We start from the raw sequence: 23,911 nt of genomic DNA on the forward strand, positions 1-23,911 counted from the left end.
AGGCGGTCTGTCATCCCCACCCCTACCCCCGCCCGGCCTTTCTTCTCCTCGATGGTGTTCCTCCTGTGACCACTAGGGAGCAGTAGTGTTTCTCCTCTCGCAGCGGGCTGGGGCCGGGAGGGGGCGCTGCCCAAGAGTGGTCCTGGTCTGCCCGGGTTCCCCCAGGCCAACCTGAACCCATGCCCTAATTCTTCCTCGGTGAGGGGCAGAGTCTCTCCTCCCTCGGGCCTCTTTTCTCTGGTCCTTTCTTTGCCCTTGCTCCTTTGGCTCCTGTACTTCTCTGGTCCCAGGTCTCACTGTGTTCTCGGTCTTTTTTTTTTTTTTTTAAAAGGTTTTAAAATTTTTTTTTATTTATTTATGATAGTCAGAGAGAGAGAGAGAGAGAGAGAGGCAGAGACATAGGCAGAGGGAGAGGCAGGCTCCAAGCACCGGGAGCCCGACGTGGGATTCGATCCTGGGTCTCCAGGATCGAGCCCTGGGCCAAAGGCAGGCGCCAAACTGCTGCGCCACCCAGGGATCCCCTGTGTTCTCGGTCTTGCGGGGCCTCAGAGCCCACCTTTTCAGATGTGCATAACTTCACATCCAAGCCCTTTGGTCCATCTCAGAACATCTTTCTCGGTGGCTCTCGGTCCCGCTGTCTTGTCTTGGAGCCTCCTGGCTCCCTGGCCTCTTCCTGCTCTAAGTACTGTCGGTGTGTTTGCTCCCCTCACCCAAAGGAAGAGCGCACATCCGGAAGGAGTTCTTGGCCGGCTATTTACGGAGTCTTTCTGCCCACCTCCCGTGGAAGAATATTTGCAGTTCAATGATGACGTTTGTGGGGCAACTCCTCCCTGGCTGAGCTTTGAAAGTAGCACTTCAGCCTTCCCTTCTCATCCTGAGCAGTAACGAGGAACACGGCCCTGGAAGGAGGAAGAGGGCAATAGGAAAAAAAAAAAAAAAGCAACTCTTCTATTTATCCTTTGCTTTCTCTCCCCTTTCTCTTCCCCTTCCTCTCCTCCCCCTGTGAGGAAAGGAAGCATTAGGGAGGAAAAGGGAATGAAGGGGCAGCAGGGGAGCTCTGGAGACTGAGGGCCATTTTGGAGCTGGAAAATTCATCTCCGGGGATGACTGCACCCTCAGAACTCTCCACCCTCCCTTGGCTCCAGGCCTGCCTCCTCCCATCCCCCTCGGTGGCAGCAGCCTTGTAATTTAAAGCTCTCTCTGTCGCCTCTAATGTGATCCTCTCGTTTTATTGACTCTCTCTGCCGTCTGTGGCGCCCCTTCACATCAATCTCCACTCTAATCACACCAGCGCCACTGCCTGCTGTCTCCCCTAACCCCTCTCCTCCTGGGCCCCAGCTCTTGCTGCCACCTTTCCTGTGACTGTCCCCCACTCGTCCCCCCTCCCTCCCTTCCCCAGAGGCGGGAATGCCAGGGCCCTTGAGGGTCGCCTTGTCCCCTTCCCCATATCTAGGATGTGCCCCAAGGGAGAGGAGACGCCCTTACGGAAAGCCTGGACGTACAGGAGGAATGGCAGTCGCATCAGGGTGAACAGGACTCTTAGCCTCGGGGTGGTAGGTGGAGGGTGACTTTTTGGTCTGTCATCTGGTTCTGCATCATCTCCAGCAAGAGCCGCAAACAGTTCTAGATAGGAAGGACAAGGAGAGGGACACCAACCCAGAGAAGGAAGGAAGAAAAGAGTGAGGGGGGGGGAGGTGAAAAACTAATTGCTGTGGTTAAAGGTTTGTAATAAATAGGAGGGGAGAGCGTGGAGTGGGGGCAGTGAGTAGGGAGGGGGTGCACTGAGGCAGAGACAAATTTGCAATTGAAATTCTTTCCTGTAGAGGAGGAGGGGGAGGTGGGGAGGAGATTTGCAATTTTAAACAGCTGCCGACCTCCCCTCGGCTGTCTGGGTCTCACCCACAAGCTAGCCCAAAGCTGAACTCCTTTGGTTTCCAGCTAGCAATCAGCTGGGGCTTTTTTTCCAGGCCTGGGAAGTAAAAGCTTTGGAGAGAGAATTTGGGGCTTAGGTCTTCCTAGCACCTCCTGTTAAGTTTGATCTGGAGTTGTGAGTCAGGAGCCAGGAGGAAGTAGTTAATTGATGTGATGTGGGCACAGTGGCCTCAGGGGAACAGAGCACCACCCAGGTCAGCCCTACATGGCCGGGGGAAGCCCTTCTGGCCCAGCCTCAGTTCTTCCCACCAGGTAGGGCAGTGAAAGGATGGCAGGCCCTCACCGTGGAGATAACAGTGGACTGTCAGACCCTCGTGCGCCAGCACGCCTGTTCCCTACCCCCAGGGATTCGTAGGAGGCACACCATCCTCAGACAGTGTCCGGCTTCTGCTTTCTGGTTATCTAGGATAATCCCTCCATCATAATTCCTTTACTTCCCTCTTGATTCTCCAACTACCTCTCCCACCGCCCCCCACCCCAGACCCCCACCTCTCGCCCAGGTGCTGATTTGCATTTCATTAGCATGCTGATCCAGCCCCTGGAGGAGCTCCGTAATGGCTCCGACTTCACGCCTGGCTAGCCCCCCCAGGAGGAGGGGGGGAAGTGGGCACTAGATGGGGCCAGACTGAAGACCCATTCCTAACGGAAGAATCTGAAAGTGAGGGTTAGAGGTGGCCCTATCCCTTCCCGGAAGCACTGGGCTGAGGGCTGAAGGTTTAAACATGACAGATTGGCTGATATTAAGAACTGGGGAGGATGCAGGCCACTTGGGACATTGGGAGAAGTATGGGATGGTGAAGTCTGGGAAATTGGTGAGTTGGGTGGGGCAGGGCGGGGAGGTGCGATAACAAGGTAAAAAGGTTGGGAGCAGCGGGGGAGGCCCCGTGCTTCTAGTCAGCTAGAGGGAGCAGGGGAATCCTTACTGTTAGACCTTTGGTGGCTCATTTGGTCTGTACTGGGTCTGAAAGACGACCCAAGTAGATGGAGGAGCCCAGGTCCCTATGTCCCACCAATCTTTTCTGCAGTTTCACCTCCTTGGACCTGTCAGCAGCTCACTCAACCTATCTTTGGCTGCCTCGTCTGTAAAATAAGCTTGTTGTTAGGTTAAATGAGATTATTAATGAAAACATTTAGCACTGTGCCAGGACCATGGTATATGTATCTGACTAGCTTTTAATAATATTATTACTGTTACTTTTTTTTTTTTCTTTTTTATCTCTTTGGGGAGGAGGAGACTAATCACATAGAAGCTGTTGTCTTCCAGCTGGCCAGGGAAGCCCCCACCTATTCCACATGCTGTGACCAGAGATGGATGATCTGGAGGGCACTGTGAGAGCAGCACAGTGCCTGCAGACCAGTGGAAATTCACTGTTGCCTCTCTGGCTAGAAGACCTTGACTACTCACTCCTTCAGTGAGTGGAAAATCTGAGGGTCTTTCCTAGAGTTCATTCAACAGATAATGTATTGACTATGTGGCAGGCATCTTTCTTGGTGCTAATGATAGGGTAATAAAGCAAAGTTCCTGCTCCCCTGGAACTTACCTTCTAGAAGGGAGAAATAAGTAAATGAGGAAATACCTGGTGTAGTGCTAAATCTCTGAAGAAAGTAACAACCCCCAGGGCATGTCAGCCTCAGTAAGAAGGGAAGGCCTGTGGGAGAGGTGATATTTAAGCAGAGACCTGAATGAGAAGGAGCCACTATGTAGAGGTTTAGGGAAGAGGCTTACTGTTAGATAGAGTAAGCTGTTCAGCTTAGACAAGGCCCTAAGGTGGGAATGAACTTGGTGTGTTTGAGGAACAGAAAGACAGCCAGTGGGCTGGAGGGAGCCAGCCAGGCAGGGTGGAGGGTATTAAGACGTGTCAGAAGTAGGCAGGTGACAGATAGGTTAGATCCTTTTGTAGATTAGGGATGAGTTTGGATCTTATTCACAGTGCAGTAAGAAACCATGCATGGGTTCTAAGCAGAATGTAGTGCAATTTATATTTTAAAAGATGCTTCTTTATGATACCTGTAATGTGGTTTATTTTTTAAAAGATTGTATTTATTTATTTGTGAGAGACAGATAGCTATAGAGAGCAGGAGAGGGAAGACCAGGCTTCCGGCTGAGCAGGAGGATCCCAGGAGGACCCTGGGATCATGACCTGAACCAAAGGCGGACACTTAACCTACTGAGCCACCTGGGCGCTCCCTGAAATGTGCTTCAAAACAATATAGGAAAAGGGGAAGTGGGTAAAGATATAGATGGAACAAGGCCAGCCTGTGGTGGAGGCTGTTGAAGCTGAGCGATAGGTACAAAGGGGTTTCCTTATAGTATTTGGTCTACTTTTATATAGGTCTGGCATTTCTCATAATTGAGAATTAAATGGAAGCTCATTCTGGCTGCTGAATAGGAGACTGGGCTATAGGGGCAGTGGTGGAAGCAGAGGTCACCCTAGAGTTGTCGCACTGGTTTGGGAAGGTCAGTGGCTTGGACCATGCTGGTGCTCATGGAGGGATAGGACAGGTATCTGAGAGATTGCTGTCCAGTTGCGTATGGGTGGGGGCAAGATGAAACTCTTAGGTTTTTAGCCTAATGGCGGTACCAGTTTTTGAGATAGGAAAGAGAGGAGGAACAAGTTTAGGGGAGAAATTGAGAGTTCTGATTTTGGACATGTTAAGTTTGATGACCGTTAGCACTAAAGTGAAGCTTCAAGTTGGCAAACAGGTACCTGAGTCTGGTGCTCAGGGAAGAAACGAGTGGGGCCGGAGTATCTGGATAGTCAACAGCCTGGCTGGGTGTCTCTCCTGCAACCTCACAGCCCCGCTCTCTCCACATTTCCCCCACAGGGTACCGGCTGTCACGCTGAAATGAACCCCCGGCACTCCTCCGTCTGCCATGGCTTCCCTTAACTCATCCTCGACCATTGGCACTGCCACTCCCCCTGGGCACGATGCCCCCTCCCCGCCTCTGGACACCTCCTTCCCCAGCACCCCCGCTGATCCTGTCACCAAAGATCCCCCTGCTGCCCCCTCCACCTCTGAGAGCATGAGGCCCTCAGAGCCAGGGGGACAGGCCCTGGAGTCAGGCTGTGGCCTCGTCCCACCAAAGGAGATTGGGGAGCCCCGAGAAGAGCCTGGCTGTGGTGGCTTCTCACCAAAGGACCTAGGAATACAAGAGGACAAGGAGCAGGAAAAAGGAGGAGGGCTCCCTCCCTTGGACCTAAGCAACCATTTGTTCTTCACAGCTGATGGTGAGGCCTACCTAGTGGCCAAGCTGTCCCTGTCAGGTGGCAGTGAACTGCTGTTACCAAAGGGCTTCCCCTGGGGCAAGGTGGGAATCAAGGAAGAGCCCGGCCTGCCCGTCCTTGCCCACCCACCCCCTGCACTCCTCACTGCCCTTCACATCCAACATGGCTTTGACCCAATCCAAGGCTTTAGCACTTCTGACCAAATTCTGTCCCATGATACCTCAGCGCCATCTCCGGCCACCTGTGAGGGAAGGGATGGAGCCTTCTGGAGCTACCGGCTGGCTCCAAACCCGCCCAGAGATCCCAAAGATGGCCCTATGGGGAGCAGGGGAGGAGACCATGGGGCACTCTTCTGGCTCTGCCTCCTATGCCGCCTGGGTTTCAGCAGGCCCCAGGCTTTTGTGGGTCACACACAGTCTCATGGGGTGAAGCTAGCCCCTGTTCAACACCTGGGCCTGCCCGATAACCCAGCTGTGCTCCAGGCAGGAGATGAGGGCTGCTTGGCCCTCCTAAGCTTTCTGGAACCAAAACCACCTGCTCAGCCCCTTTTAGAAATCCCCCTCAACAATGGCAACACAGTGAACACAGAGGCAAATATAGCCCAGCCTGAGGATGGGCCCCTGGAGTCAGAAGCCCAGACCCTTGTCCTGCCTACGGAAGAAGTCATGGCCCTTAGCCCACCCTCCCCGCCCACAACCCCCGCCACCTGGGACCCCAGCCCAACCGAAGCCAAAGAATCGCCAATGGCAGCAGGTGAGGCAGGGCCAGATTGGTTCCCCGAGGGGCAAGAAGAGGATGGAGGGCTCTGTCCCCAACTCAACCAAAGCTCACCTGCCTCCAAGGAGGGCAGCACTCTCCCTGCCGCAGTTGGCTCCCCGGAAGACCCCAGCGACCCACCGCAGGCCTACCGCCTAGCTGAAGACTATACCCCAGCCCCTGCGGCCTTCCAGAGCCTCAGTCTGTCCAGCCACATGTCTCTGTTACACTCTCGCAACTCCTGCAAGACACTCAAGTGTCCCAAGTGCAACTGGCACTACAAGTACCAGCAGACCCTGGATGTGCACATGCGGGAAAAGCACCCGGAGAGCAACAGCCACTGCAGCTACTGCAGTGCAGGGGGCGCCCACCCACGCCTGGCCCGGGGGGAGAGCTACAACTGCGGTTACAAGCCCTACCGCTGCGACGTTTGCAACTACTCCACCACCACCAAGGGCAACCTCAGCATCCACATGCAGTCAGACAAGCACCTGGCCAACCTACAGGGCTTCCAGGCGGGCCCAGGAGGCCAGGGTAGTCCCCCAGAGGCACCACTCCCACCCTCTGCCGGGGACAAGGAGCCTAAAACCAAATCATCCTGGCAGTGCAAGGTGTGCAGCTATGAGACCAACATCTCCCGCAACCTGCGCATCCACATGACCTCTGAGAAGCACATGCAGAACGTCCTCATGCTGCACCAGGGACTGCCGCTGGGCCTGCCACCTGGGCTGGTAGGGCCAGGCCCCCCTCCCCAAGCAGGAGCTGCCGCCACCCCACCCCCTGAACTCTTCCAGTACTTTGGGCCGCAGGCCCTAGGACAGCCTCAGGCTCCCTTGCCTGGCCCCGGGCTAAGGCCAGACAAGCCCCTGGATGCCCAGCTGCTCCTCAACGGCTTCCACCACCTCGGAGCACCTGCTCGCAAGTTTCCCCCACCCGGTAAGCAGCCTGGGCTCTGTACCTGTTTCCCCTCCTCCCTGCCCCCTGGCCAAACTGGAGTCCCTGCTGCTTCCCAAGGGCCAGCTTGGTAACCCCAGCTCCCTCAGTACTATCCTCATTTGCCCCCCTGCCCCTTCCCTCCCTTGGGCCACTAATCTGTCTCTGTCCCCCAGCCCCTGGCAGCCTCTCCCCGGACACCCACCTGCCTCAGAGTCAGCTCCTGGGCTCCTTGTCCGACAGCCTACCCACCTCACCGCCTCCAGATGACAGCCCATCCCTGAAGGTGTTCCGCTGCCTAGTGTGCCAGGCCTTCAGCACAGACAACCTGGAGCTGCTGCTCTACCACTGCAGCATGGGCCGCAGCCTCCCGGAGGCCGAATGGAAGGAGGTGGCTGGTGACACCCATCGTTGCAAGCTCTGCTGCTATGGCACCCAGCTCAAGGCCAACTTTCAGCTTCACCTCAAGACTGACAAACATGCTCAAAAGTACCAGCTGGCAGCCCACCTGAGGGAGGGGGGTGGGGCCATGGGCTCTCCCTCCCCGGTGCCCCTGGGAGATGGGGCTCCTTACGGCTCTGTCCCCCCACTGCACCTGCGCTGCAACATCTGTGACTTTGAGTCCAACAGCAAGGAGAAGATGCAGCTGCATGCCCGGGGTGCAGCCCACGAAGAAAATAGTCAGATCTATAAGGTGAGAGTGGGGCAGGGAGAGCCTAGCACTTGAGGGGGCACAGCACAGGGTCCCTGGGCAAAGAGAAGGGCATGGGCATGGACCGAGACAGCGAGTGGGAGAGCGATGGGGAGACCCAGGGTGGCAGGACTGGATAAAATGGCACATATGTACCAGGATAATCAACATTTTGGAGACAGACAAGAGTGGATCCAGGACTTTATTCAGCTTTTCTGGTGTTTGGGACTGAATGGGGTGGGGGGGGAGTGTGGCGTCTGCTCAGGCCACCTTGTCACATGTTGAAGAGGATGGAACCAGATTCCATTCACCTACTAGGGACAAATCCAGAATTGGTAGGAGGAAGAGAAGGAGATGGGAGAGAAAAAGTAATACTCAGGTGGCCAGAGGAGGGAAAAGAGATGGGTAATGAGGGGGTACTACTGGTCAGGCTCCCTTGGGGGGGGGGGCAGAAGGGGCCCCTGAGATCTAGAGGGGTCTGTCCCTTCTGGCCTGAGCAGCCTCTTCCCACACTTCCAGTTTCTGCTGGAGATGGAGGGGGCTGCGGCCGGGGCCCAGCTGGGGCTGTTCCGCTGCCTGCTGTGTGCGTGGGAGACGCCCTCCCGCCTGGCTGTGCTGCAGCACCTGCGCGCACCGGCCCACCGCGACGCCCAGGCCCAGCGGCGTCTGCAGCTGCTGCAGAGTGGCCCCGCAGCCGAGGAAGGGCTCTCGGCTCTGCAGAGCATCCTGAGCTTCAGCCATGGGCAGCTCCGGACTCCCGGTGAGGAAGAGGGGATGGGGCGAGGGGTGGGCAGCAGGTGCGGGAGCTGGGGCTGGTGAGAAGGTGATACAGGTGAGGAGAAACAGGTCTGTGGGCAGTCGAGTGCAAGTGGAAAGGAGCCAGCTGTGAAGGGTGATAAAACCGGACTTGGGGAACAGCAGGGCTGCCCAGTGAAAGGGGAAACAAGAGGCTTTTGGAGGGAGGAGGCAGAGAAGGGCAGGAGCTTTGCTGGGGGGAGAGCAGAGGACAGGAAGGGAGGTGAGGAGGAATCACCCAGTGATTCTGAATGGTGACCACCGTCCCAGCAACACTAGGTGTTAGGGATGGCAGGAGCAGGTGAGGAAAGAGAGAAGAAATAGAAAAACAGAAGAATGGAATCCACTTCTTGCTGGGCCAGGGCGTGTGGGAAGGAGATGGAAGCTGTGGGCCTGGCCCAAAGGCAGTAAAGAGAGGAAGCCTTTGACGAGCTCCCCAGCCTCTTCCTGTCTCCTAGGAGGTCTTCAGCGCAAAGGCTGGGCTTAGGGTCCCCCTTAGGCAGCTGAGATTGTACCATTGTACCAGCAGAGACCGGGAACAGCCAGCCAGGCGCCATTGATCCAGAGGGTGCAGGAGAAGAGCCTGGAAGGGGCTGTCAGAGGTGGGCACGGGCATCCGGGCTTAGTAGGGGCCGGCGGTGGGCAAGGGTGAGGGCGCGGGCAGCAGGAACCAGGAACAGGCAGCATTGACTGGTGCTAATTGAATTGCCAATATGCTGGCTGGAGTTAAGTGCCGGAGGGGCCCAGATCAATAGCTAATGATCCTGGCGCAGGGCTGAATGGAGTTAAGGAACTTTAACACTTTAATTAGGCTGCCACCGAAAATAAATTCCTACACATCTGTCAATTCTTACTTGAGTGGTAATCTCCTCTTCCAGCTAGACCTGCCACCTCCTGCCCACCACACCTGCTTCCCTTCCACCTCACCTTTCTTCTTCAGTGCCCCTCCCTTTATGTTTCTGGGCTCCCTGCTTCCAGGACCAGTTAAGAGGGGGAGCTGAGTTGGCCCCGTCTCTGCTCCCTACAGCCACACTTGTTTCCTCATCTTGAAATGATGGGGGGCTGGGCTCACAAAGATGACCTCTTTGGCCTGCCCAGTTCAAGCCCTATCATTTCTCCATCAGCCTCTATTTCTTTTTGGCAGCTTTTTGTCCTCTCCAGCCTGTTGGCTCATCCATCCATCTTCTCCTCCTGGCTTCTTGTCCTGCTTCCTCTGCCCTCTGTCCTCCCTTTCCTGATGCTTCACTCTTTTAAGCTGACTCTCCCTCCATCCTAAACAGGGAAGGTTCCTGTCACCCACTTAGCTGAACTGCCTACCCCTGAAAAAGATGCTCAGAACAAAACAGAACAATTGGGTGAGTTGCTCTTCTAGTCCATTTTCTCTCCATCCTTGCTCCCTGTCCCTGCCCTATCCTCATACATTCTGAGATGCACATGGGATGCAGCAATAATCCAGACAGCCAGCAAGGCCTCCTGGGCACAGGGAGCCAAACTGCAGCAAGAAAGGGCTCACCAGAGGGATAGGAGGGGAAGCCATGGAAGGCTCACATCTGGCCATCCTGCTTACCTGGGGTCAGCTCTGCTAGGCCTCCTCTCCCTGTACTGAGTACAGCTTTGTCCTTTCCTGCCTTTTCCCCTTTCCCCAGAGCCCAACCCCGACACTGGAAGCTCTCTGCTACAAATCAGGTCATCTTAAGGGCTAGGGGTCTGCAAAGTACAAGGGAGAGCTGTCAGAGTCTCTTTAATCTTCTCTCCTTTCAGCTTCTGAAGAGGCAGAGAACAAGCCTGGCCTGCCAGGAGACAGTGCCAGCCAGACCACGGTCAGAACTGGGATAACTGGGGAAAGCTGGGGTGGTGGTGGGGTCTGGTGTTGCTGAGATCTGTTCACATTCTAAAGCCTAAAGTTGTAATCGGTAGAGCTTTGCACACAGATTTCGGACTAAAGGTAGACCTAATTTTGTCAGGCTTGTGACTTATCTCAGAACACCACATTGAGAAAGGCCACCTAGGGCCAGTTATATGTTCAGCACCACACAGGATGTGGGGCCGGCTCCAGGGCTGGAGCACAGAGGGAGAAGACAGGGGAGGGCCAGACGAGGGACAGGACAAGACGGAAGATATATGGAGGTAGGAAAGGCTGAAAGCAGGTGGAGGAGAAAAGACACAGATGAAGAAATGAAGAGACAAAGCCCAAACCACAAGACTAGCTGCTAGCCCAGCTCTCTGTTCCTGTCAGGAGCAGAAAGACAACTAGACATGGATGGCCATCTCCTATAGAAGGAGATCTCTCATCTCCTGCAGGGAAGCATCAGGCTCCTCTTTCCTGAGGGTAGAGGCCCCAGCCCGGATGACTGTCCCAGATAGCAAACCCTGTAGCTCTCTGAGTCTCCCGGCCTCAGGCCTCTGCCTGGTCCAGGCACCTCCTGGATGGTTTAGCTCTGTGGCCTGAAAATGCTGATTCTGAGTAAACTCCCAGCCTGGGTCTGGAGGCACCCTGCTGCCCCTCACAGCTCTCCAAATGGGACCTTGGTGTGTAGTATTACTGCATTCCCACAGACAGTAGTGCTGGCCAGGCCTTCCTCACTCCTGCTCCCTCCTGCAGATCAAATCCAGATGTCTGCTCCTGGGGTAAGAGCATTAAAGTAAGCATCTGGATGCCTTTCCTTTCTGGCCATTCTCTCCCCCATACACGGGGCCTGGACCAGTGGCACCAGATGCAGGAGAGGAAGGGAGCCAGGGAGCCCAGCTGCAGGCTGGAAGTCCTGTAGTCAGGTGACTCAGGTGGAGACAGGGCCTTCCCTTGGCCCCACGTCTCTGGAGGTATGGGCAGGATTGCTTGGGCAGAGCCAGGCCAGAATTTTCCTGGGCTGCTGGGGGAGCTGTGGTGTTTGTTTAAATTAAGAAGGGGACAAGGAAAAGAAAGTGGAAGCTGCTAAACCTCTGGGAGAATGAGCTGGCTTCTGAGCAGACAGGTAGGGAGTGCCCCTCTTTAGGAGACCCTCAGGTTAGGGACATCAGAGAGGCAGAATGGGCAGGGATGGAGCCTCTGGATCCAGATGTGCAGAGGGCTGGGGGAGCCATTTCACAGAGTGGGGGTGGGTAAGAAAACTCAATGGGGGGAGGTAGGTACGGGGCCATACTGTTAGCTGGAGAAGTGAGCAAGGCAGAGACAGGAAAGCCAGAGGCCAGAATGGAGGGAGAGGGCTGACATGGAAGGAAGGAAGGCACAGGGAAGTATAGCCCTGGTCTTTGCTCCAAACTAAGGGAAATGAGGAAGGAGCCAGCTTCTTGCCTCTGGCTAGATCCGTGCTGATGCTTTGATGCCTTCATTTGAGGCTCACTCCCCCTAAATTGGGAGTGGGGGGTAGTGATATGTTCGAGAACACAGGGCTGGGTGATGGTGAGTCCCCCCCGCCCTGACACCTCCTCCACCACTCATGTACCCCCAGGTGTTCTGCTGTCCATACTGCAGCTTCCTGAGCCCAGAGCCCGACCAGGTGAGGGCTCATGCATTCTCCCAGCATGCAGTGCAGCCCAAGTACAGGTGTCCGCTGTGCCAGGAGCAGCTGGTGGGCCGGCCTGCCCTGCACTTCCACCTTAGCCACCTTCACAACGTGGTGCCTGAGTGTGTGGAGAAGCTGCTGCTTGTGGTGAGTAATGGTTGGCTGAGGACCCAGCCAGGAGGCACGTTTGGGCCAGGTAGGAGGGGAAGAAGAGGGAAGGTGTCCAGGTGTGTATGTGTTTGGGGGGGGCAGGGAAACAGGGAGGTGAGGAAACCACACTTCCCAGGTTTGAAGGGGTTTTAGAGTTGGGGGGAGCCTTAGCAGATCTTGCCTGGCTGCCTCTGCTTGCCAGAGAGGGAGCTGAGCATCTCCTGCATTTATACAAGGTCCTAACAAGATCTGTTCAGCAGCAGCCGGGGCCCTCTCATCTCGAGAAAAGCAGAATTGCGGGGGGGAGGGTTGTCCAGGAGGAGGTTGGAGCCCTGGACATGGGCTGGGCACGGGCAGTGCAGGGACGTCACAGGACTTTCTTCCCTTACAGGCCACAACGGTAGAGATGACCTTTACGACCAAAGTGCTGCCCGGGCCCACTCTGTGCCCACTGGGGGATGCCCCAGAGCCCCCTGCTCCTGAGCCAGAACCTGTGTCCAGCAGAGAACAGGGAACAGGTAAGAAGAGGGAGGGACAGCAAACCTGCCAAGTGACAGGAAAGGGCATTTGGGCTCCACAGAGTGGGAGGGTCTGAAGACACCTGAGGCAAGGATTGAGTGCCCTAGATATTGAGTGGGTGGAGTCTGACTTCAAAGTTCCCTACTCAGGGCACCCTTGTCTCTCCTTCAGAAGGCCCTCACCTGACCCCAGAAGCCAGTCCTGATGCTCTTCCTGAGCCTCCCCCACTGTCAGCCGAGACCACAGATAAGCTCCTAGGAAGCCCTGATCAATCCCCGTCTCCAGCCTCATCTCCAGCCCCTCGGCCTGAGGCCTCAGCAGAAGAAATGGCCCCTCCACCTGCCGTGGCTGAGGAGGAAGAGGGGGGTGTTGGGGAGCCCCGGCCTGTGGAGCCAGCCCCAGCTGATTCTCGCCACCCTCTGACCTATCGGAAGACCACCAACTTTGCCCTGGACAAGTTTCTTGACCCTGCCCGGCCCTATAAATGCACCGTGTGTAAGGAGTCCTTCACGCAGAAGAATATCCTCCTGGTCCATTACAACTCTGTCTCCCACCTGCACAAGATGAAGAAGGCTGCCATTGACCCGTCCGGCCCTGCCCGAGGAGAGGCAGGTGCTGCACCTCCTGCCGCCGCTGCCACAGACAAGCCCTTTAAGTGCACAGTCTGCCGAGTGTCCTACAACCAGAGTTCCACCCTGGAGATCCACATGCGCTCAGTTCTGCACCAGACTCGCTCTCGGGGGACCAAGACTGACACCAAGGCCGAGGGGCCAGAGCGTGGCCAAGAAGAGCCTAAAGAAGGCGAGACTGAGGGGGAGGTGGGCACTGAGAAGAAGGGCCCTGACCCTGGTGGCTTCATATCTGGGTTGCCCTTCCTGTCACCACCTCCACCCCCCTTGGACCTGCACCGATTCCCAGCCCCTCTCTTTACCCCACCAGTCTTGCCCCCCTTCCCTCTGGTGCCCGAATCACTGCTTAAGCTCCAGCAGCAACAGCTGCTCCTGCCCTTCTACCTCCATGACCTCAAGGTGGGGCCCAAGCTGGCACTGGCTGGGCCTGCACCCCTGCTGTCCCTGCCAGCTGCCACACCTCCTCCCCCTCCCCCACCCCCCAAGACTGAGCTGGCTGAGCAGGAATGGGAGCGGCCCCCCATGGCAGAGGAGGGGAATGAGACAGGGCCCACCTCCCCCCCCAACTCAATGCCCAACGAAGCAGCCCGCACTGCCGCCAAAGCCCTTCTAGAAAACTTTGGCTTTGAACTGGTGATCCAGTACAACGAAGGAAAACAGGCTGTACCCCCTCCTCCGACCCCACCCCCACCAGAGGCCCTGGGGGGTGGGGACAAGCTGGCCTGTGGGGCCTGTGGGAAACTCTTCTCCAATATGCTTATCCTTAAGACACATGAAGAGCACGTCCACCGCCGATTTCTGCCCTTTGAGGCCCTGAGCCGTTACGCTGCTCAGTTTCGAAAGAGCTATGATAGTCTATACCCACCCCCTGCAGAACCCCCCAAACCTCCTGATGGGTCCCTGGATTCACCAGCTCCCCAGCTGGGCCCTCCCTTCCTGGTCCCAGAGCCTGAGACCGGGAGTACCCGTCCCTCTGAGGAGCGAAGCCGGGCAGGACGCTGGCCCCCAGAGGAGGAAGAAAGTTCCAGAGGGAATCTGCCTCCCCTAGTGCCTGCAGGCCGCAGGTTCTCCAGAACCAAGTTCACAGAGTTCCAGACCCAAGCCCTGCAGTCTTTCTTTGAGACCAGTGCCTACCCCAAGGATGGAGAGGTGGAGCGGCTTGCAAGTCTCTTGGGCCTGGCCAGCCGTGTGGTGGTGGTATGGTTCCAGAATGCCCGCCAGAAAGCACGTAAAAATGCCATTGAGGGTGGGCCTGTGCCAACCGGAGGTGGCAACGGGGGAGCCTCTGGCTGCAGGCGCTGCCATGCCACATTCTCCTGTGTTTTCGAGTTGGTACGGCACCTCAAGAAATGCTATGATGACCGGCCCCCTGAAGAGGAGGAGGAAGAGGCAGAGCGAGGGGAAGAGGAGGAAGAGGTAGAGGAGGAGGATGCAGAGGAGGAACAGAGCCTGGAACCCCCGACAGGGCCTGAGGGTCCATCACCAGGACCCCCAGACAGGGAAGAGTTGAGCCAAGCAGAGGCAACAAAGCCAGGAGGCAAAGACCCTGAAGGGAGGGCCCCTCCCTCGCCTTCCCCAGTCCACACTTGTGACCAGTGTGCCATGTCTTTCCCTAACCAAGACCTCCTGGCCAGTCACCGGAGGCTACACTTCCTGCCATCTGTGCAACCCAGCACTGCCCCGCACCTCCTAGATCTACCCTTGCTGGTGTTTGGAGAGCGAAGCCCCCTGGTGGCAGGCACTCTGCCAGTGCCAGGGCCGCCACTCAAACGAAAGCACGAGGAGGGCAGCCTGTCCCCCACAGGCAGTGAAGCAGGGGGTGGAGGGGAGGGTGAGCCCCCCAAGGACAAGCGCTTGCGCACCACCATCTTGCCAGAGCAGCTGGAGATCCTGTACCGTTGGTACATGCAAGATTCCAACCCGACACGCAAGATGCTCGACTGCATCTCTGAGGAGGTGGGCCTCAAAAAGCGAGTGGTGCAGGTCTGGTTCCAGAACACCAGGGCCCGGGAAAGGAAAGGCCAATTTCGAAGCACCCCTGGGGCGGTGGTGCCCAATCCAGCAGTCAAGCCCCCAATCACGTCTGCCCCTGCAGCCTTCCCCAAGTTCAACCTCTTGTTGGGCAAGGTAGATGATGGGACTGGGAGGGAGGCCCCAAAGCGAGAAGCACCTGCTTTTCCCTACCCCCCTATCACCCCTGCTGCTGGTCCCCTGCCTTTTCTACCACCTGGGAAAGAGGCCACTGCCCCAACACCAGAGCCACCTCTACCTCTCCCACTTCCCCCTCCACCCAGTGAGGAAGAGGGTGCAGAAGAACCATCTAAAGCATCTCCAGAGAGCGAGGCTTGCAGTCCATCTGCAGGAGATCTCAGCGATTCATCTGCTTCCAGTCTGGCTGAACCAGAGTCCCCTGGGGCTGGAGGAAGCAGTGGAGGAATGGGAAGTGGGGCCGGGGTTCCAGACGGAATGGGGCAGCGGCGCTATCGGACCCAGATGAGCAGCCTGCAGTTGAAGATCATGAAAGCCTGCTATGAAGCCTACCGTACCCCGACGATGCAGGAATGTGAGGTGCTGGGGGAGGAGATTGGGCTGCCCAAGAGAGTCATCCAAGTCTGGTTCCAGAATGCTCGTGCCAAGGAAAAGAAGGCCAAACTGCAGGGGGCAGCAGTCGGTGGGGCTGGGGGCAGCAGTGAGGGCCCCTTGGGAGCCCAGCGCACTGACTGTCCCTACTGTGATGTCAAGTATGATTTCTATGTCTCCTGCCGAGGCCACCTCTTTTCACGCCAGCACCTGGCCAAACTCAAAGAGGCAGTCCGAGCCCAGCTGAAGAGTGAAAGCAAGTGCTATGACTTGGCCCCAGCACCTGAGGCACTCCCGGCTCCCAAGGCCCCACCTGCCACCACACCTGCCTCTATGCCCCTCGGGGCTGCCCCAGCCCTGCCTCGCCTGGCCCCGGTCCTCTTGTCTGGCCCAGCTCTGGCCCAGGCCCCGCTGGGCAGCTTAGCTCCTTTCAGTTCAGGTGAGTGGGAAGTTGGGAGGGGTTGGGCTTCAGGGAGTATCTCTAATGATGTGCCCCTCTTTTTCCTCCTTGACTCTTCCCACCTCCAGCCTCCTATGGCCTTCCTTAGTTCCAGTCTCTTTGGGGAGAGAAGGGAGGGAAGGGTGCATGGCATCTAGGTGGTGGGAGTGGGTGAGGGTGTGGCTGGATGTGGCCTATAGCAGGAATGATCACTCCTTCCATCTTCCTAGGCCCTGCAGCCTCCTCTGGCCTCCTCGGCCTCACCACATCAGTTCTGCCTGCTTCTACAGTGGTCCAGACTGCTGGCCCAGGCTGCCCCTTACCTCAGAGACCTGTGCCTGAGCAAACTAACACCTCCACAGCAGGCACCACTGATCCTGCCCCAGGTCCCCCTACTGAGCCCTCTGGGGACAAGGTCTCCGGTGAGCGCAAGCCAGTCGCAGCCCCCACCAACTCCTCCACTGATGCCCTCAAGAACCTCAAAGCACTGAAGGCTACCGTCCCAGCCCTCTTGGGGGGCCAATTCCTGCCCTTCCCATTGCCCCCTGCAGGGGGAGCCACACCACCAGCTGTCTTTGGCCCCCAGTTGCAGGGGGCCTACTTCCAGCAGCTCTATGGCATGAAGAAGGGGCTATTTCCCATGAACCCTGTGATACCTCAGACCCTCATCGGACTGCTCCCCAATGCCCTCCTCCAGCCACCCCCCCAGCCCCATGAGCCCACAGCCACAGCGCCTCCAAAGCCTCCTGAACTGGCTGCTCCAGGGGAGGGGGAGCCCGGGGAGGCTGACGAGCTGCTGTCAGGCAGTACTGGCATCTCCACCGTGGATGTGACCCACCGCTATTTGTGCCGCCAGTGCAAGATGGCATTTGATGGGGAGGCCCCAGCCACTGCTCACCAGAGATCCTTTTGCTTCTTTGGGCGGGGCTCTGGAGGTTCTGTGCCCCCTCCACTGCGGGTACCCATCTGCACCTACCATTGCCTGGCATGTGAGGTGCTGCTGAGTGGGCATGAAGCCCTGGCCTCTCACCTGCGCTCCTCGGCTCACAGGCGCAAGGCGGCCCCACCCCCAGGGGGCCCACCCATCACCGTCACCAATGCCACCACTGCTGCCACGGCTGCTGTGGCTTTTGCCAAAGAGGAAGCAAGATTACCTCACACGGACTCCAACCCAAAAACTACTACTACCTCTACACTTCTAGCTTTATAAACAGATAAACCAAGATGGGGGAGAGAGGAGGGCCTCAGGGCTCCCTCCCTTACCCCAAGGGGTGTTTGGTGGGAGCTCAGATCCCTCACCCCAACCCTCGGCTCCGCCCACCTCACAGGAATCTTTCAACTCCCACCCTCAGTGGGCTTCACATACCCCACCTCCAGCAGAGTCCTGCCTCCTCCCCCCACCCTCCTTACCCCGCCACCCCAGCCCCTAGACACACACTGATTCTCTGCGGCTCCTTGCCCTACGTCTTTACAGACACACACCCATCTTGTCATGTTGATGGTCCACTCATCTCTACCCTGCCCACCACACATGAGATCTATCCTCGAGTCCATCTTCCTACAACCTTATCCCCACTGGATTCCCAGTCACCCCCCGACATGGTCAACCCCTGCAAACACACACATAAGTATATGTTATCCCATACTCTTCCACTGACTGAGGAAACAAAAAAAAAAAAGAAAGAAAGAAAGAAAGAAAGAAAGAAAGAAAGAAAGAAAGAAAGAAAGAAAAGAAAGGAAAAAGAAAACCCAAGACAAAGAAGGGGGAAGGAAAACAAACTTTGCTATTCCTCCTTCTCTCCCTACCCCCTTGTCTAGAGCACCACACAGCTCCCAAACTTTCCAAATACCCAGTTGGCTTCCAAGGTTGGAGCCTGGGATGGGCAGGGAGCCCACAAAACTAACCAAACTGGAGGTTGGCAGGTGGGAGAAGTGCTCACAGCCCACTCTCCCCACACTCCTCCCTCCTAACCCTCTCCTCGCCTGATGAGCCCCTGCGGCCTGGACTCTAGGGGAAGCCGCCGCCAGGAACCCCTCTGCCAACCCCCACCCTGCACCCTGGGAACTGCAGTAACTTATTCTCAAAGGCTTTAAACACAGAGATCCTCTCAGCAGCCGTGGGCCTGCCCCTTGTCCCAGCCCTGCCATGTGGAGGGTCCAGCCTCTGGGACCGGCGCTGCCCACCAGCGGCAAATCCAAAGTTCTTAAAAAAAAAACTGAAACACACACACACAACCAAAAAAAAAAAAAGAAAAAGGAAAAGAAAAGAGAAAAAAAACGAGCGAGAGAGAGAGAGAGAGAGAGAGAGAAAGTACGCGCGCACATGTGCATGGGAGAGAGATGGAGACAGAGGAATGAACTAAAGTAAAACAAACTTGGAAAATACAGAAAAAAAAAACTGCAAACTCTCCCATCAAACAAGTGTTTTTGTTTTTGCTTTCCTGTTTGTGTCCCCCCACCACCACCCCTGCATTAAGGGTTTCTTTAAATCACTAGTCTTTGGAAGACCAAATGGCTTTAAGTCCTTGCAAGGGTTCAGTGATGTTCAACACAGAAAGCTATGAAGTCTGGCCCTGGCCATGCCCAGTGTCAGAGGCTAGTAATGGGGAGAAGAGCCTGGGGACTGGGGAGAGACCTCCCTTTGCCCCCTGAGTTGAGTACTTACCAGAACAGGTAACACCCCTTTGTTCCCAGCCGCTAGTTAGAAAAGTCAGTGTTGTCCAATATGTTGGTGGTCCCAGGAAGAAAGGGGTGGACAGTAGTGTGGTTTCTGGACCTGGGCAATGCTTCCCTTTAGTGCAGCTAGCCACTGTGTCCTCTCATTTGCTTCTTTCACAAACCCCTACTTCTATTTCTGTGTCCAGGGGCCCCTTCACATTTTTTGGTCACTTGAAATCCTTGCCTTTGCGGGACCCTTGTTCCCCACCTGTGTTCTTCCCCCTCATCCTCTGCCCTCACCCTTCTTCCCACTGGCCAGCAGCAGCTGCTGGGGGGACTGCCAAAAGGAGTCAGGCTTTCCAGGAGGCTCACAGAACTCTGGAGCTGAGGACAGCTGAGGGGGTGGGCAGGCAAGGCAATGATGGAAGCACAAAGCAGAAGGTGAATCTCTGACAGGGTGCTATCACCAAGGGAAACCAACAAGAGGGATGAGCTAAAAGAGAGTCCCCCACCTCTAACCTCATTGTTTCTGCCAGCATCAGGCATTAACTGCTAACCCGAGTCCAGCTAAAGTGGTACACGGTGGAAAAGCAGGTGTTTTATTTCAGCAAAGAAAAGCCTGCAAAAGCTTCCAGTCCTCCAGATAGTTCCTGCTACTGCCCTGGCCCAGGACCTCCCCTCGAGGTATTCTCCCTGTAAACTTTCTCCCTTTGGGCTTCTTGCACTACCAGCATCCATTTAATTTACGCACACAAGTTCAATCAGCCTTGGGATTTCTACTTCCTGGCCTGTCACTCTGCCCTGTGAACAAGTTCATACCAAAGCAGTGGCTTATGTGCCGAATAGCTGGGAGGGGAGGAGGCGCCAGTCCCTAGTGCCCACATGTCCTGTGATTCTCACTTCCAATCCAATCCATTTCTAAAATTACAAGTCCCAACTCTAGCAAACTGAGGTGGGGTGAGATTAATCATTACAGTGACCCTGTTATAAATGCAGGCCCTACCACGGTCTTGCTCTGGCTGCCCCCCTTCCCGCCTCTCAGCATCTCCTGTGTCCCTCCCTTCCTATCCTTTTCCTATTGAAATTCTGTGTATAAAATTATTTTTCTTAGCAGCATGTGTCAGGGGAAAGAAGCTTTTCACTCTGCTTTCAGGGAATGTGACTTTGTATATAAAAGTTGAAAACAAACAAAATTAGAAAAGAGAGGAGAAAAAGAGGAAACATTTTAAAGAAAACCGTGGCATACACCTGGTATGGGATGATTAGAGGTGTGGTGTTGTGCATTTTTAGGAGTTCACAACCAGGACAGGTTGGCTTTAGTTTGCACTGTGAACATTTTTACCTGGAGTTAATATAGTTAGAAATCCCTCCTCCTCCTCTTGCCCTCCAGCATATTCCCCTACAGCAGGACACCCTGGTCTAGAGACACTGCGTAAATGGAGACAGGAGCTGCCTCTAAGCCACTGTCATTATAGGAGCCCTGTAATTTGAGAGACAAGAGTCTGGCTGATTGTGAAGTTAGGTTTGCCATTCCATGTTTCCAGTGGCTGGAAGTCTTCCTCCTTAACCCCATTTCAGATCAGAGGTCCCCAGCAGCAATGCTCCTGCTTCAGAGATGTGCAGTGGGACGTTCTGTGGGAAGGAGGGCCAGGTCATCAGCCTCTATGCAGAATGCTAACTAGAGGTGAACACCAGGTCCCCCTGGATAAACTGTGTTGCTTTTCCTGGGGAGTAGTAGACCCAACTTAAATGCCTGGCACATCAACACTGATCTTGTAGTACAGGCCCCACCTCAACCCTAAAGTGAGTTTGTATCCATGGCCCCTAGGATTGGTCTTCCACAGCCTGGGGTAAAGACCTAGGGTTTCTGACATGCCCTAAGGCACCCAAATTCTGGTCTAGCCTACTGACTGCTAGGATCAGTACCAAGGGACAGGAGGTGGAGGTGAGTTTGGCTGTTTTTGCTCTAAACCAGAATCCGTGTGGGGATGGCTCCAAGTACCCCATTCTCAACTAGGAACAAAACTCAGTCTTCTGGAAGAATATGAGAAAATCTGAAGCTGCAGCAGCCGAATGGGATAGAGTCTGCAGTAGGGCCAGCAAAAGAAACCCTTTTTCTCTCAACCCTCTAGTCTCGGGAGGGTTGCAGAAGCATGTCCAAGAACCAAGAAAGCCAACTATTCCAGGCCCAATAGCACCCATCTGCTTAATTCCCTCTATCTGTTCCTAAGCCAGTCATAGGGCTTATAGATCAGATCACCAATTCCCCAAACCTCCACCAGCTTGGTTGTGTTAAGGCACATTTCCTCATCCAATCATTCATCTCTGTACAGAAACTCACACCTGAAACACAGAGTTCTGTGAATATAACTGTACCAATGAAACAAGCATGCACAGTGTCAGAAACTGCAGCAGAAGCACCCAGAGTGAGCTATAGGGATACACACATGCCAGCAAGGATGGGTCCCATCTGCACAGAAGCACAAGGGACAGGCCCCCAGTCCCGTCAACTACATTTCCCATAAGTACCACCAGCCTCCAGAACATCCTCATTTTCTTCACATACAATAGTAGGGGAGAACTGATAAACGGGAAATGTAACCACAGTCAGGAAGGGTGACCAAATGTTGTAATCCATGGGGGAAGGACCTTACATTCCTCTGCATTATGACACTATCAGCAGGAGAGGTAAAAAGAAAAACCAGGGGATCCCTGGGTGGCTCAGTGGTTTAGTGCCTGCCTTTGGCACAGGGCATGATCCTGGAGACCCGGAATCTAGTCCCACATCGGGCTCCCTGCATGGAGCCTGCTTCTCCCTCTGCCTGTGTCTCTGCCTCTCTCTCTCTCTCTCTCTCTCTGTGTGTGTGTGTGTGTCTCTCGCATGAGTAAATAAAAACTTAAAAAAAAAAAAAACTGTAGGGAAAACTTCAAGAAGCACAAATAAACTGGCCTGGGACTCTGTTATAGGATGGGTAGGCACCGAGTAAGAGCTGTTTTCTCTTTAGGTTGCTATGGGAAGCTCAAACCGCCAGCTGGGAGTACCTAGTGAGAAACTTGCAAGCCCTGAGGATGTCCTGGAGGACTAAGGAAGAAACGCTCAAATGCCAAGAAGGCCCTTGCCACAACAAGAAGGGCTACAGACCCAGTCTGTAGGAGTATAGCTTGGAAACACTGTGAAAAGGGCAGAGGAAAGAAAAGCCAGACAGAGAACATTCATAGAAGATCTAGACCATGGCTTACCAAGTCTGGGGAGAGATGGGAAGCAATCTCTAGGGAAAGCTGCCAGGGCGAGACTATACTTTATGGGGAGAACATAAAATTGGGTGAGGACTGACCCTGTTATTCTCCATCATACAGACAACCCAGACGACCTTCTATACAAAGGATAAACAAGGGGTAAAGGCCATGATTTCCTATCAGTAGTTTGAGCCTGGTGTTTCCTGCAGCTCTCAGCCATAGAGAGGTGTCTGGCTAGAATATAGCAGGGAAGCAGGCTGATTATAAGTGGACCAGAAGGAAGGTGATGGGGGAAGGTGACCTGGGACTGACTTTTTTTTTTTTTAAGTAATCTCTACACTCAACGTGGGCTCAAACTCATGACCCCAAGTTCAAAAGTTGGATGCTCCACCACTGAGCCTGCCAGGCGCCCCCTGAGGTTGACTCTTAATCCTACCCAACCACCACACACACTTTTACACAAACAATGGCTGAAACAGGTAATTAGTAGGAGCTCACCATGCCCCACGTCGACAATCCTGCCCCGACATCCAACATTGTACCATGTCTTTTAAACTGGACTTGAACGGCACACACTGTGCTCATTCCCACCAAGTGCTCAAACGGCAGCATCATTTGCATCTTGCTGGGTATCTGCAGTAGGCTATGCCCTGTATTCTGCTGACCTCTCCTTCCACTACCCAGCACCCAGACCTGTCTCCAAGAAGTAGAATTAGGACTCATCCTGTACTGAGCCATAGAATTCACACACATCTTACTGGACCAGAGAGAGCCATCTCCTGGCCATGCTCCTAACCTAGTGGGTCTCCTGGGTGGTTTCAGAAACATAGGGCAGCCAACCATCAGAGTTTGGAAGTGTTCCCCAAGGGACTCTCCTGTGATAACTACTGCCAATGAGAAGCATGGTTCTAACCAGCTAAATCTGCCTGATTTGACCTCACAATCTGTTCTATTCCTCCTGCTGTTCCCACCCAAAACACATTTACACACATCCCACAACACACATATCACAGGCATGGCAGCATAAAGACATGCATGTGGGAAGAAGATAGAAAAGGCCTTGAGAAATCCAGACTAGGTTAACTCTCCGATAGCTGAATCTTAGAACATTTTCTCAAAGTTCTGTCTACCTGCATTGTAGTCACCTGAGTGATGGCTAAAAATGCACACTTCTTCTTCTTCTTCTTTTTTTTTTTTTTTTAAATGCACACTTCTGAACCACACTTTCAATTAGCTGAATGAGAAACTCCTGAAGTGATTCCATGCTCTCTGGAGTTGAACCCGATTTGGGCTGCTCAGCCCCTATACATCTGTGACCTTCCCCTAACTCTCCAGCACCCAGGGCTCAACCCTGTTACACCAGGGGGTACCACCAGGGCCTAGCATCACCTCAGATTACCCTGCTGTCACTCCCACCTCCAACATCTGGGAAATCTGACTGTGTTTTCTGCTTAAGTTGGCTATTCTTGAACAGAAGAAAAGAAACATTGTCCACTCACCCATCTCACTGAGTGTCTCCCTGCTTTTTCCTCTGCTGTGGGAATCATCTCCCTTCTTCTGAAGCTGTCATGCACTTCCATAAAGGCTGAAACCAGAACTGCCCCAACCCTAAGCAGCTCAGTCCAGCATGGCAATGGCTTGGCTTTCCTCTGGGCAGGTCCTATCTTCCATCAGAGCCATCCAGCCTCCCTCAACATCACTCAGCCAAATCTTCTACCTGAATCTCTTCCTAGTTACTAATCCACAGCTTCTAGCTACCTAGAAAGCAAGGAAAGCCCAACCTACTGGACATTTTTCCAGATGAAGGCCCAAGGCCCAGTTTTGAGGCATTGCTTCTGGAGTCACAGGGGTTGTCTGTGTCA

The 23,911-nt window shown here is 54.8% G+C and overlaps 1 protein-coding gene across 3 annotated transcripts in view; it reads left to right on the forward strand.

The window, feature by feature from the left end:
• Positions 1-18,553, forward strand: part of ZFHX2 (zinc finger homeobox 2) — a 29,909-nt gene extending 11,356 nt beyond the window's left edge. For 2 of the 3 annotated variants that reach the window (XM_041759431.1, XM_041759433.1), the window contains exons 2-10: positions 4,759-6,851; positions 7,025-7,542; positions 8,059-8,299; positions 9,615-9,689; positions 10,096-10,154; positions 11,784-11,984; positions 12,379-12,505; positions 12,678-16,154; positions 16,385-18,553. In XM_041759431.1, the coding sequence (XP_041615365.1) occupies positions 4,808-6,851; positions 7,025-7,542; positions 8,059-8,299; positions 9,615-9,689; positions 10,096-10,154; positions 11,784-11,984; positions 12,379-12,505; positions 12,678-16,154; positions 16,385-17,364 (7,722 nt within the window). In that variant the 5' untranslated portion in view covers positions 4,759-4,807 and the 3' untranslated portion in view covers positions 17,365-18,553. Of the gene's footprint in view, positions 1-3,196; positions 3,345-4,758; positions 6,852-7,024; positions 7,543-8,058; positions 8,300-9,614; positions 9,690-10,095; positions 10,155-11,783; positions 11,985-12,378; positions 12,506-12,677; positions 16,155-16,384 lie in introns of all 3 variants that reach the window. The other variant, XM_041759432.1, reaches the window with a different exon arrangement.
• Positions 18,554-23,911: the final 5,358 nt, after the last annotated feature.

The sequence above is a fragment of the Vulpes lagopus genome, chromosome 6, assembly GCF_018345385.1.
Source record: "Vulpes lagopus strain Blue_001 chromosome 6, ASM1834538v1, whole genome shotgun sequence".
NCBI lineage: Eukaryota > Metazoa > Chordata > Mammalia > Carnivora > Canidae > Vulpes > Vulpes lagopus.